The sequence below is a fragment of the Chelonia mydas genome, chromosome 11 (genome assembly GCF_015237465.2).
Source record: "Chelonia mydas isolate rCheMyd1 chromosome 11, rCheMyd1.pri.v2, whole genome shotgun sequence".
Lineage (NCBI taxonomy): Eukaryota > Metazoa > Chordata > Testudines > Cheloniidae > Chelonia > Chelonia mydas.
In genome coordinates, this window is record NC_051251.2 from 2,042,741 (window position 1) to 2,056,795 (window position 14,055).

The 14,055-nt window shown below is 60.4% G+C and overlaps 1 protein-coding gene across 1 annotated transcript; it reads right to left on the reverse strand.

Moving 5' to 3' along the window:
* Positions 1-11,747: 11,747 nt before the first annotated feature.
* On the reverse strand, positions 11,748-13,105 carry CDK5R2 (cyclin dependent kinase 5 regulatory subunit 2). Its single transcript, XM_037911901.2, has one exon. It carries the CDS (start codon positions 12,941-12,943, stop codon positions 11,963-11,965), a length of 981 nt encoding a protein of 326 aa, XP_037767829.1. The 5' UTR covers positions 12,944-13,105; the 3' UTR covers positions 11,748-11,962.
* Between the last annotated feature and the right edge of the window lie 950 nt (positions 13,106-14,055).

Below are 14,055 nucleotides of genomic sequence, written 5' to 3' on the forward strand. Positions count from 1 at the left end.
CACCCCTTGGAATACTTTGCAACACTGAAACGAACATGCCACATTAAGGCCCCTCCCCCCACTGCCCCCTAATGCATTACGTAATTTATGGACAGCCCCTTGAATGCTGGGAACACCTTAATCACCCACGTTGGAGCTGCAGGATCGGGCCCTAACTGGGTGCCTCTGACTCCCGGCCGGCAGGTGGGGCAGAGGTTGGCTGAGCTCCCCTGCCCCAGAGCCCTGGCTGCGTGCCCTGCGTCTGGCTTTTAATGCCGCTGAGCTGCCATTGCCAGAGTCACAGATGGTTGGAGGAAACCTTCAGGTCACCCCCCAGGACAGAGCCTGGTTGTCGCTCTGCACGTCTGGCCTGTGACATCTAGGAATGGGACGAGCAGGTCAGATCAGCAGGGTCAGGGCTGTCGGCCCTGCCAAGACAATGTTGTTCCCTACAGCGGGCTCTGGCTGCCTCCGGGGACGGGGGTTCCACCGCTCACTGTGGGGAAACTATTCCCTGGGCCCCTGTCCTCGGGGGTCTGCACCTGGATGGGGACGCTTCTTCACTCTGCAGCGACTTCTCTGCAGACGCCACCTCGGAGCCTCCCTTCCCTCTCTACCCTCGGCCTGGCCCCCTGCCTAGGGCGCCCGGCCCAGCGTGGCGTGAAGGGGGCTCCCGAAGGATCGGGGGCAGGGCGCTGCGTCGCAGCACGAGACGCTGCAGATGAGCCAAGATGCTTCTGAAAGGCTGTTTCCATCCGCAAACGCACCCGGAGCCGGGATCAGGGAGTCAGCTTGGCTCAGCAGCCTCCAGGGTGTCCTTAGAGGGTTTAGCACCTGTCTCCGGAGTCAGGCGCACACACGCTTTCCCGGCATCCGTACGCCCCAGACTGCACCGAGCCAGGGAGACAGCTGTGTCAGCCCAGTCCCAGAAGTGGTGCCACCCCCAGAGGAAGAGCTGCCGGAGCCCCTGGTCTGTAACCCCGCATCCATCTGGGGGGCCCTGAGTACCGGCCACCAAGTCAAGCTGCTGCCGCTGCTGGTTGGTCTCTCTCAGGTGGCTTGTGATGGAAGGTTTATTCGAAAGCAGCGGCCTCGCCCAGCTGTCACCACTAACCCGCCCCTCCTCCCTGAAAACCACCCCTCCCATCTTTCATCAAGGCCTTGTCTGCACTCGGCAGGGACTGGCTACCACTGTTGGGTCATCCACGGGCAAGGGCCTAGGCTAGACAAAGAGCCCCCCCCAGCCATTTCAGCCACTGTGGTGCGAGCATTTCCACACTTCCTTTCTGCTGGGATTTGTTGGCCGGCTAATCAGAGCCGCGGCCGGGCAGAGTGCGGACCCCGCGAGCTCCGCGTGGCCGTGCGGACACTCACGTGTGCTCATTCGCAGGATCGAACAGCCACAGCTTCGGCCACACGGGGGTTTTCCGGTACCAGGGCTCAGCCCCACTGGAGCGAGCAGAACTGAACCCGGCCGCTCTCCAGCCCGGAGAGCGGTGCATCGCCCTTCAGCTCTCCCCGAGGAAACTCTCAAGAGCATCCCGCCCATCCCGGTCAACTCCAGAGAACCTGCTCAGCACAGCCCCGGTCCCGGAGTCTGCTGGCCCATCTAGGAGGCGCTTGCTGGCCAAGGTGACTAGGGAGGTCTCCGAGCCATAGCAGGCCCAAAGCCAGATTGACAGAGCCCGGGGGGGTCTGAAGCCTTCACTCAACCCTTGCCAGATCGAGCAGGTGAGAGCTGGCAGGGTTGTCAGCATGGGTCTGGGTTCTTCGGCATGGACCTTGTGACCCACTCAATGGAAGCCGACGCCCTGGCATTCCTCAAGGCAATCCGGGCAACCTCCCGCATGGGAAGACCCACTCCTCCCTCATTGGGTTTTTCATCCACATGGGACACACACAGGTCCAATTCACAAGCCGGGCATGCCCATACCCCAGCACGTCAAAGGTCAGAACTGGCCAAAGCCTGACCAGCAAAGACGAGGCATTCGTCCCCTCTTGACACGGATTGCAGCTCGCCCTGTTTGCAAATGGAGGTAAACACCACCCTCCCCTACATCCTTTGGGAGAAGCCCTGCTCCTTGTCCCTCTACAACAGCATAGGGCCTCCGGTCCCCAACCCACCGGGTGTAGGCCATGGTGTCACAGCAGGAGTCTCCAGGGGGTGCTGGGGCAGGGCATCTCCCAAGTGCTTTTCCTTAGTGCGTGGGCAGTGTTCAGTCCTGGAAGAAACCGCTGCCCTGTTCAGTTTTGTGATACCGTTCCTCTAAGGGGCTGTTGCATGCAGCAAAGGAGTTTGTCCCCTGCCTTAACCTCTCCAGCTAGTCAGTTCTTGAGGCAGAAGAGTCCCTTGAGTAGCAGGTGTTTGTGGCTCGGCTGAGATCCCTGAATGAGGGGATTGCTGGTGTGCCGTTTGGGACCACCTCTGTCCCAGGCCTGGGGCACAGTGAGTACATAAACACCTGGCACTAAGCAAACACCCAGACTCTGAGTCACTGATTTCACCTCAACTGGGAAATCGACCTGGCACTTGTGACTGCTCAGCAGAGGCCTGACAATAACCTGGGAGCTGGCTCGGGACCCCCTCACTTTCTCACACAAAGCAAGAGGCTCTGGCGGAGCGGGTGGTGTTTTCTGTTTCAGAGAGATGAGCCCAGCTGGATTTAGGCTCAGTCCCACGAGAAGCTATGTGTCACCCCCTGCAGCTTCTCCTCCCTCCCCGCCTTGGCCGGTCCCCGCTCTGCAGTGTGACCAGGAGGCCGGAGCTGATGATCACCTTCCTTCCCGTTTCTCTCTCTGCTTTGGAGAAGGACACCGCAGCTCTCTGCTCATGGACTCCTTCTCCTGCCCACAGGCCCCGGCCTCAGCTCACCCCTAAGCCCAGGCAAAGAGCAGGGAAAGCCCCTGGCAGTTACTGGTCTCCTGGAGGCCAGGAGGGGCAGTAGAGGAACAAGGTTTTGCTGCAGTGACTCAGGCCCAGATTCCAAAGGTATTTAGGCTCCTAGCTTCCATCAGTGACTGTATTTAGGGTGATTAAATTGTATGGAGTCCAAACTCCTTAGCCTCTGCTCCTAACCCCCAGCAGAGACCACACTTGCCAGTGGTGGGGGAAAGCTAAAAGGGGGTCCGGTGCCAACTAAGCCCTGGGCTTTTCCCCCAGCCAGACTCCCGCTAGCAGCCTCCTTCCCCACCCCACCGCACGCCCCAGCCTAGCTGGCTCCCCAGACATCCACGGGCTCATCTCCTCCCTCTGTGGAGCCCTCACTTTTCCCCTAAGGGAAGCAGCCCTGGACACTGCCAGATGTGGGACACGATCCTGCTCAGCGGCTCTCCCCAGGCCACGACCCCACTCCCCAGTGGCCCAGCTCTGCAGGATCCTTTGTCCTCGTCTAACTCCTGCATGGGCTGGGAGGCACCAGCTCCCCCTGCCCCGCCCCAAGAGTCGAGCTGTCACTCTGGCACCATCCAGCCCGCAGACCTGCCCCTTGGCCTCGGCCCCTGCACAGCAAGAAGGGGTCAGCAACCCAGCCCCGACCGTCAGAATCCAAGCCCCAACCGTAGGCCTCTCCCGCTGCCCATCACTGCGCTGTGCTGTGGGCTGGCTGGGGTGCAGGTCGGCTGCCTGCTCGTTGGCCAGTTCACTCTGCTAGATCCCAGCTCAGCTCAGAGCCAGTCTCTGTGGCGGGAACTGGGGTGTTTTTCTCTCCCCCATTCGCTTTTGCTTTCCAGAGTGGCAGCTGCCCCGGCTGTGCTATAACACCAACCCCCACGAAAGCCCGGCAGAGGAAAAGGTTAAGGGCAAGAACGTGGAGGTGAGGAGGCAAGCGTATGGGGCAACAGGCGGGAGATGGCCTGGGAGCAAAGGTTTAAGGGGCGCGGGGGTGCAGGGGTAGGTGGGAAGATGACCTGGCCTGGAAGAACGTTGCACAACGAATGGCAGCTGCGCATGGGACGTCAGATGGGCCGGGGGGGGATCTGCAGTGATGCCTTTTGTAGCCCCCCCCTCCCCCATCTGACGGCTCCGCTCGGAAAAGCCACCTGTGTCTCTGTGCCAGGCCTGCTGCCGCTCAGCGCTTCCCCCTCCCGCTGCGCTGGGCTTCGCTGCACACCCTGTTCTGGAACCTGCTGCTTAATAGAGCAGATTTCTGCACGGCCGGTGTCGCATGGCGGAGTCCCTGTAATCAGCCGCCCGCTCTCCCTGCCAAGGAGGGCGGGGAACGGAGGGATCAGGGGAGGGGAAGAGGCTCATTGATCAAGAGACAGCGCTAGTCAGGCTGAACGCAGCACAGAGCAGGCAAGAGCTGGCAGAGGAGACGGCTCCCGGGGGGGCCCTTTCCTCCCTTCTCGTGCAGGGTGCGTGGAGACCTGCTTCACGGCCTGGCGCATCGCTACGCGGGCATCAGAGGGCCCAAGTCCAGCTTTTACCCCCTGGAGTGAGGGGAGGGCTGGCCTCCGGGCTCCATCCTGCCCCTTCCCCGGGCAGAGCAGATCAATACACTCTAATGCCGGATTCAGCGCTCATGCGGAGCCCTGACGGAAGGGGTGTGATCCAGGCCCAGCCTCCTGGGAAAACAGAACCCGCCTTGACAAAGACGCTTTGGGGCTGAAGTTAGATTCATCAGCGGAGACGTAACGAGCCAGGGAGCCACAAACATCTATTGATCTCGCGACTGTTTCTTCACCAGGATAGAACAGGCCCCCTCCATATTATCCCCCTGCTGATACAGTAACAGGGACATGGAGCTGCCTCTGTCTCCTTGCCCTGGTTAACGCCTCCAGGCAGCTGCCCTTGTCTTTCACCCTAAGAGCCGGATTCTGACCCCTTCACTCGGCTGAGTAGCACCCAAGCCCTTCCACTTCCAGGGGACTACTCCCAGAGTAGGCTGTTAGCCCGCCGGCCCAGGGCTGTGTTCACCCAGCTTGCAGGTGTGAATTCCTTGGGGCCGGAGGGGAGGGGGGTAAATGGGCTCAGCTTCATCGGCTGCAGCTGTGTTTCACGTGACCCCCCAGCAGAGAAGCTGCCCCAGGGATGAGGTGGCTGCTGCAAGGGAATCACTAGGAGACCCGGAGCGCTGCTCAGAATTGTGTTTGGGTGCCTGGCCCGGGGACATTACAATCAGCTAGCAGCGATAGCCTCGGTCCAGCCCAGGCCCAGCCAGGGACATCCGAACCCCGTCTGCTGGCCGAGGCCAGGGAGGGGGGAAGAACGAAAGGGAAGCAAAGGAGGTGGCGTTTGAGAGCTCCGTGGGGGGTCGAGGGGGAGGGCCGGGCAGAAGCGCTCAGCCAGGCCACAGATTTTTCTCCAGGAGCTGATCAGGGAAATTCACACGCAGCCCCTGGCTCGCCCAGGGAGCACACAGGAGAAGGAGCCAAGCGGGGTCAGCAGCCCCTAGAGCTTGTAGGTGCAACATCACCCTCTGTCCCCCCTTCTTGGCTCCTGGCCCGGCCTCTTTATCCGTCCGATCCTGCTCCCCCAAACGCCCCTTGACGCCTCCAGGAGCAGGTGCGGGCCCTGCTCGGCTGGGCCCAAGAGAAAGCTGCCGCTTCCCCCAGGCTCTCTTGAAGTCAATAGTAGGTTTGCCAGGGCACGGAGGGGGCCACTCAAGAGCATCTTGGATGCAGCAGACACCTGATGGGCTAGAGCAGGCTTCCATCCCCCGCAGTGCAAACCGCTTTGTCCTTGAGGTGATGAGAGGTGTCAGGGCCGATCGGCCTTTCGCCCAGGCTTCCCATGTGCCGCCTGGTGCTAAAGTCTCTGTCCCACCCGGGCTCCCATGACAACCTATCGCTGACACTGCCAGGGACAGCCGGGTTTGCAAGTCACCCCAGCCATGCCTATGCATAAAGCTACTTCAAAGGGTGTGATAAATGAGGTGGGAGGGGAGCTCCCTTTGAAGGACACCCAGCCAGCCAGTAGCTATAAAATCCCTCTTAGTAGCTGTTCTCTGATTGCTCCACCTGGAAAGGGTTAAAAAGTCTCTCTGCCATGCACAGGTAAAGGGAAGGGTGTGGGCACCTGGCCCAAAGAGCCAACGGGAAGGCAGGAACCTTTTAAAGTGGAGAAAAGACTCCCATTGTGGCTGTCGGTGGTTGTTCTCCAGGGAGGGGGCCGGGGCAGAGCTGTGCTGTGAGAAGCTTGGGCCAGGTATGAAAAGTCCTCAGAGTCACCCCTAGAAACTCCACATTTGAACCCGCCCCGAGATGTAAGCGGATCAGGAGACGTCCAGGGAGAGGTGAGGAGGTTTGTCCCTTTCATTTCTTTGTGGCTTGTGGATTCCTCTGTGCTAACCCCAGGTGCTTTTGTTTTGCTTATAACCTTTAAGCTGGACCTCAAGAAAGCGATTCTAGGGGCTTAACCCTTGGAGTTCCTCTTTTAAAATCTAGCAATAGCCTCAGTTCCCGGAAGTATTTTCTTTCTTTTTTTTTAAATAAAATTTATCTTTTTTAAGAACAGGATTGCATGTTTGTGCACATGTTGTTTCATTAGCTGGGGGCAACAGCTGAGCTCCTTTTTTCCCTTTTCTTTCTCAGCTCTTCCCGGGGGGGGGGGGTGAAAGGGCTTGAGGGTACCCCCAGGAAGCAATTCCCCAGTGCGCCTTCCTGGGCTCTCACAGGGGCTCTTCGCTTGGGGAGTGGCAGCATCCGAGATCAGAGAACAGCTGTGACCGACACAGCTCTTAGCATAGGCAAGGCCCGACCTCCACGGGCATGCAGCGGGACGTGCCTCCCAAGTCACTTGGGGCTGCTGAAAATCTTACCCTTTGTTCCTTCTAAGACATTGCTGAGGGTTTCCTACTGACTGTGGCTGTGGTCATTTAAAATTCCCCACCACACTGCAAGGCCCATCCACCCACCTTCCGAGTGGGAGAAGGACGACTTCAAGCGAGGGCAGAAGCTTGCGTTAACCCCCTCCCTCGATGACTCCTTAGAATACCATGCGGGGAGATACGTTTTAAAATAGCCAGGCCCCCAGGAGAGAGAAAAGGTTGGATTTTAACCCCTTGGTGCCTGCGTGTGTCTGGACTGCCCGAGGCAGCTGCGAAAGTCACACCCGGTGGGACGGCAAATAGCAGATGCCACCGCTTTAAATTCAATCTCTATTTCCATTCCCTTAGCGTGACAATTATCCCTGTTCAGAGGGCCAACAGCAGGGCTGGCCTTCACTTCAGCGCTGCCTCAGGCCAGCTCGTGGCTCAGGCAAAGACCCTCTCTGCCCTAATGACGCTTCGGATGAGAGAAGGCGCTTGGCTGGTGTATACGTGCTTTTAAATGCCCAAAAGCATGTAAGATCATCTTTCATTCCGGGTGTATTTCTAGCGACTCCGAGCTGCCTTCAATTACCCTGCTGCGATTAGCTTTACTAAATCCACAGTTCGGCCCGGCGCTTTTAATACATTAAGTGCAGGAGGGGCATGGTCCCTCGTGTGCACGGCAGATCCTTTCCCCGCGACAGTGTTTCCAACGCCCGGCTCTGGGGCTGACATGACTTCAAGCGCGGCCTCGGAGGGTTTCCTTGCTCTAAAGTGTGTGATGTTCTCGAGGCGTGGCCCAGCTCTGCAAACAATGACACTACATATTGCAGAGCCCAGCTCCACCTTGGGGATTGTCACGGACACCAGCCAAATGCATGCAGCTTGCCAGGGCGACCCTGGCCTAGGGGACAGAGCATTGGTCTGGAAATCACAAGCCCCAACTTCACCGCTGGCACTGGGTCACCATGGGCCAGGCACTTCACTGCTCTGTGCCTTAGTTCCTCCCATCAAATGGGGCTATGATATTTACCTCCTTTGTGGTCTGCTGATGACAAGAGCGAGGTGTTGTCATTGCTACAAGCCAAAGAGTGGGATTCTAAATGGCCAGCCCTGCACGCGCCCTGGGGTCTGAGAATGAAGACTTGCTTTCCACACCACGCCTACCCGCACCACGTTCACAGCCAGCCCCCAGCGACGTGGTTTGCAGAGGTGAACCGGATCAGAACTGAATCAACAGCTCTGCACGTGCAGCCAGAGGTGGAGTCCAGCTCGCACGCTGCAGCCAGAGCTACCAGGCATCTGACTCCGTCCCCGAAATGAGCAAGTGTGGCCGGTTTGGGGAGCGTGAAGGTGCCATTTTCGCACAGACTCTTCTCAGTGCAGAACTGCACTTTAAGTGAACATTAATCATTGACTAAGAGCTGAGATGGCCCCTAAAGACCCCTGTGATGGGGGATGAGATGGTGGGTTAAATAGAGGGGTTCAGGTGTTGAAGTTCAGGGCTGGGAATTGGGGTCTCCCAGTTTCTAACCATGGCTGTGGCATCAACTCCTTCTCCTGGCTTGGGCAGCTAGCGGGCCCTGGCCCTGCAGTTCCTCTGCTGTGAGCTGGGGATAAGACTTACCTCTTATACACCAAGGGGAGAATGAAATCCTTTAACCGCCATTGCTGACAGGTGCCATGTGGCAGCAAATTATTATTTGAAAGCAGCAAAGGAAGATGGCCCAATGGTTACAGCACTAGACTAAGATTTGGGAGACCTGGTTTGAATGCTGGCTCTCCCGCCGATTCCCTTGTGAGGTGCTCAGGTACAATGGAAATGCAGGCCGGGCAAGTATATTAGACACGTAAAAGGCACATCTAGCATGGACAAGTGCTGCCAGAATGGTGAGTATGGGTCTGATGTTCTGAAATACAGCTAGGCCGTTGCTCTCACGCCGGATACACTTCAATATCCAGCTAATGCAGGCTCAGGGGCTCACAAAGGACAGCAGGGAAGAGATGCTGACCAGGCAGAATGCCAAGCAGGAGATGGGCCAGTAGGGGTGCAGATACCCCCAGCCTACCTGTGCCCTCACTCTCCCATGGTGCATTGACTCCCAGCAGAGCCCAAGCTGTATGCGCTGATCTCTCCGGGGGGAAGAGAAGTTATCTTTTGGCTGAGGATTCCTGGAAGGCACTGGAGATCTAGAGCCTTTGTCATCACAAGGGAGCTCCGAGCCATGGAGAGGGGAAGGGACTTTAGATGGGCCTTGTGAAGTTTTCAACACCACCTCTGTATGACTCAGGCACCTTGGGAGACTATGATCATTTTTGACTCCCCATCCCTTCCAGGAAGCACCGCAAAAACTTTCCCTCCAGTTTGCCACCAGTTGGGGAATCCGCCAAGAAGATATTGAGATTACCTAGTGAGCCGAATGTTCAAAATAAAATAACCCCCTTCCAGGCCTTTATATGCTGCAAAGCAGCAAACTCAGAATGCCTGGTTCTTTATTCCTCTGTAGGTCACCTGTAACTCTCGATTATCCTCATGGCTCAATTCTGCCAGGTGGCCAGGCCTCGGGCCTGATCCAGCAAAGCATTTAAGCACCTGCTTGAACTAAGTGTGCAAGTCATAGCGTTGACTTCGCTCGGATTCTTCCCGGGCTTAAATGAAATGCTTTGCCCCATCGCGCTCTTGCTACCTGTCTCTCAGGACCTTAGTGTGTAAAAAGGAAACTCCGGGTACCACTTTGCGGGCAGGAAGCTGCAGGAGGGTTGAGAGGACGGTGCTGGAAGGGCAGGCAGCTCACAAGCCAGACTGGGGGTGGGGTCACCAGAGAACCAGAGCTGTGGGTTTAACCCCAGGCGCAGAGGGGGAAGGGCGGAAGGGCCTGGCCTGCCACAAACACATCCCGCTTGGAGGGAAAATCACTCCAGCGCTTCGCGAGCAAAGCAGACTCGACTAGCCCAGCGCTTTCAGCACCTCGGCCAGCACTCGCGCTCCGCCGCTATCCCCAGCCGCGACCCGCCGGGTCCAGCCGCGAGGGGAGCAATCCGCTCCGACTTGCACGGAAAAGCACAAGGACCAGCCGAAGATCACACAGGCCACCGCCGGAGCCGGGAAAATTATTATTATTATTCTGAGTAAATCATTTGAAAGGGACTAAAGCGCGACTGTATTCTTCAGCCAGGCCCGGCCCGGCCCGCGCCGCGTCGCTCCCTGCGGATCCGTGACTCTGTGAAGTGACCCCAGGGGGACAAATAACGCCCCGTGACTTGCTGAAAGAAGAGCCCCCCGGAGCCCGGCCCCGGCCTGCTGCAATTAAAGGGTTATTACTGCACAGCGGGGGGGCGGGCTGGACATTAGCATTCTCCCAGGGTGCCAGTCTCCAGCCAGACTTCCTGTCTGGAAAGGGCGCACGCCGGGGGGGGGGGGGACACTAACAATGCCTCCTAAAGCAGGCACCATTCGCATTCATTGCACTGGGAGGGACAGGCTGGTTGTCAGATTATTTGATTAGGTGCATGGGATTGGCGAGAATGCGTCTCTTTGTATTATTCAGAAAAGACTGCAAGGGAGGGTCTACATACACCCCCCCGCATGCGAAACCCAGAGCAGGTTCTGCTTGGAGTGTAAGTCACAAAGAAAGAGACAGGGGGGGGGGGGAAGAAGCAGGTCGGCTCTCGAAATGCACCCCGTAGGGCCCTTGCTCTGGGGAACACAGTCGCGCTGGGACCGGAGGGCCTGGCTGGCCCCCCCCCCCAACATGCTATAAAATTTCACGGCCCCCCTGTGCCCCAATAACTGGTTTTCTGCATATATAAGCCAGGGCCAGCCTTAGGGGGTAGCAAGCAGGGCAATTGCCAGGGGCCCCACGCCACAGGGGCCCCCACCAAGCTACATTGCTCAGGTTCCGTTTCAGCTCTGGGGGGCGGGTCTCAGGGCCCTGGGTTTCAGCCCCAGGCCCTGGGGCTGCGGCTTTCTGCCCTGGGCCCCAGCGAGTCTAACGCTGGCCCTGCTGGGCGGCCCCCCTGAAACCTGCTCCAGGCCCCCCAGCGGGCTGAGAGCTAGGGAACCAAGGAGCCACTGCCACGCTGCTCTTTTAGCAACCAGCAGCCAAGGGCAAAGGCTTGGCCCCGGCTCTCCACAAAACCCAAACGTGTTCCCCGTAAACACCCTCCCCAGTGACCCAGCTTCTTCCCCTGCCCCCGGGCTAAGAAATTCACCGCCCGCCGCCGGGCTCTGCTTGGTCTCCGTAGGTTTATCTCTCTTTGCAATATACAATATAAAACAATCTGCTTCTGGTTTGTACATTTGAGCAACACTGGCGCGGCGAGCACCCCGCGGGCAGACCGGGGCTCGTTACGTTCAGACAGCAGCGGGCGGCTGCCTCCTCGGCTCGGCTCCCAGCGGGCAAGGCAGAGCGGAAGGGGCCAGACCCTCCCCAGCCCCAGAGAGCGGGCGGTGGATGGAGACCAGAACTCGGTGTGGGGTGGGGGGAATACTGCTCCTGGCCGGGATTTCCCCCGCAGGGCCCCCCAGCCAGCTCTGCGGGGGACGCCCCGTCCCGTCCCCCCATCTCCGGACCCAGCGGCTGCGGGTGACACACCCACAATGGCAGAGCCGGACAGACGCTCGCATGCAGAATTGCGGCCTTCTCTTTTCGGTTAAAAAAACCAAACCAAACCCGACCCCTGGCCCCCGGCGTGCTGTGATTCACAGTAGCGGCTAAGAGCACAGGGGTGTTGGGGTCGGGTCCCCTCCCTTGAAGGTGAGGTTAGAGCACGGAGAGGCTGCCACCTCCCCTTGTAAAGACGTAACCCGCTAATCATGCCTCAGGCCAGCCACAAAGCCCCAAATCCAAGAGTCCCCCCCATTTGGGAGGACAAGTCACCCCTCCCCCCCCAGCTCTGCCATGCAGCCCGCTCCCTTCCAGGGAAGGCAGCCGCCGCCAAGACCTCGGTTGATGGTTCAGGGTCTCCCTTGGCCAGAGCAGCCTGACCCCCCCCCCCCGCATACAGCATGGAGCCCCACCCCAGGAGATGCGAACCGGCAGTGTCCCTCCCCTCCCCGCCGCCTTCACACAGGCCCGGTCCTCGCTGCCTCCTCGGCAGCTCCAGGGGTTGGGCAGTTTTTGGAGGCGGCTCCGGCGGGCGACGTTGGGGGGAAGGGAAGTCCAGCCGCTCCCCCTCCAGCGGGCAGCTCCCTGGCGGCGGTGGGGGCAGAGGGAGGGAGCCCCAGGGACCTCCTAGCGGTCCAGGCTGATAGTCCAGGGCTTGGGGCCGGAGTCCCTCCTGCCGCCGGTCTCCCCTTCGCTCTTGAGGTCCTGGAAGACCTGGGTGAAGTAGTGCGGGTCCGAGTTGATCTGCAGCATTTTGGCGCTGAGGCGCTGGATGAGGGCCAGGCAGCGCTCCCAGAACCGCTCCTTGTCGCCCTCCACCAGGAAGGGCTTGAGCGGGTAGGAGATCTCGTTGCCCATGTAGGAGTAGGCCAGGTAGAGGCAGGTGAGGAAGGCGGCCTGCAGCTCGCCCTGGCTGCCGATCTCCTCGCCCCGCAGCGCCTCGCGGCACAGCAGGTAGACGAACACCAGGTTGGCCGGGGTGATGAAGCCCTGGTCCTGCCAGCCCTGCAGCAGCAGCGCCCGGTCCACGCTGCGGAACCAGGCGATGAGCTCGCCGGGGCTCAGCTCCTTCAGGCGGTAGCAGCGGCGGCACACGAAGTCCCCCAGGCAGCGAAGCAGCTCCCCGGTGGAGGCCTGGACGATGACCCGGCGCGGGGAGCCCGGGGCGCGGCTGCCGGGCGGCGGGGGCGGCGGCGGCGGAGGGGGCGGCGGCGGCTTGCCCCCGCCCGGCTGCAGCTCCTGCGGGGCGGCGGGCACCGTGGGCACTGGCACGGCCAGGGGCCCCTGCTTGGGGCCGGGCGCGCCCGCCGCCTGCGGCGCCCCCAGGGCCTTGCGCAGGTTCTCGCGGTTACGCTGCTGCACCAGCGGGTCGGGCCGGGCCCCCCCGCTGCCCGGCTTGGGGGTCACCTTCTTGGCGTTTTTTTTCTTCTTGGCCGAGGCGGCCACCAGGCGCTTCCAGGTGAGGGCGGAGATCAGCACCCCGGGCCGCTTCAGCCGGCTCTCGCCTTTCCCGTGCGCCCTGGCCGGGGCAGCCCCCTGCGCCAGGGGCCCCCCGCCGCCGCCCTTCCCCGAGGCGGCGGGCGGGGAGAGGGACAGCACCGTGCCCATCCTCGCTCCTTCCTCCCCCGGGCGCTGGGACGGGCCGGAGCCGAGCGGTCTAGGGCGCGGCTGGAAGCCAGGAGCAGGCACCGGCCATGGGAGGGCGCCGGGCGGAGCCGGAGGACGCGCCGCTGCGGCTGCCGCGCCCGATCTGGGCTCTGCACCAGCGGCTGCGCCAGTCCCGGCCCCGCCGCTCCCCGCCTCTCCCGGAGCAGCCAATCCAAGCCGGGCTCCCCCACCCGCCGCCTGCAAGGCCCGCCTCCCCGTGGGGACCTCCGGCTCGGGCTGGGGAACCCGGGGCTGCGGGTCCCTGCTGCCCCAGGCGGCTGGCCGGGACCCGGGCTCCAGGGAGCACCCCCCGCGGGAAGGAGCAGGGGAGGGGGGCGCTTTCCCTGGCAGGTCCCCCGGGACCACCTTAACCCGGAAAGGATGTGGAGTGGGCGCGTCTTATCGGGGGGGACATTACTGGCTCCCACGCGTGGTGAGCCCCCGTCCCTGCCTGACCCCAACGATGGGAAGGGGAGCTGCTGTTGTCCCTGGCTGGCCCTTCTCTCCAGCTGTACAGACCGATTCCTCCAGCCCAGGGCCAGAAGGGACCATAACGGTCATCCAGTCCCAGCTGCTGCATAGCACAGCCAGAGAATACAGCAGCCGCAAGCTCCGGTTCTGGTCCCCCAGCTCCAAAAGGATATAATGGGCCCAGAAGAGGTTCAGAGAAGACGATCAGGGGGTTGGAACTGCAGCCACAGGAAGAGAGATTAAACCGATTAGGACTGTCCAGTTTGGAAAAGAGACCACTAAGGGGGGAGATGATAGAGGTCTATAAGATGATGGCTGGTGTGGAGAGTGTGAAAAGGGAAGTGTTATTTACCCCTTCACACACTGTTGGAACCGTGGGTCAGCCAATGAAGTGAATCGGCAGAAGGTTTAATGCGGTCAAGAGGAAATGCTTCTTCACACGACCCACAGTGAACCTGTGGAACTCACTGCCAGGGGATGTTGTGAAGGCCCAAAGTATAACTGGGTTCAAAAAAGACCCAGAGAAGTTCCTGGAGGACAGGTCCATCAATGGCTGTTGGCCAAGAGGGTCAGGGCTGCAACCCCATGCTCTGGTTGTCCCC

What these genes read in the sequence shown, in the direction of transcription:
- CDK5R2 (XM_037911901.2), bottom strand. Translation starts at nt 12,943, where the DNA reads ATGGGCACGGTGCTGTCCCTCTCCCCGCCCGCCGCCTCGGGGAAGGGC.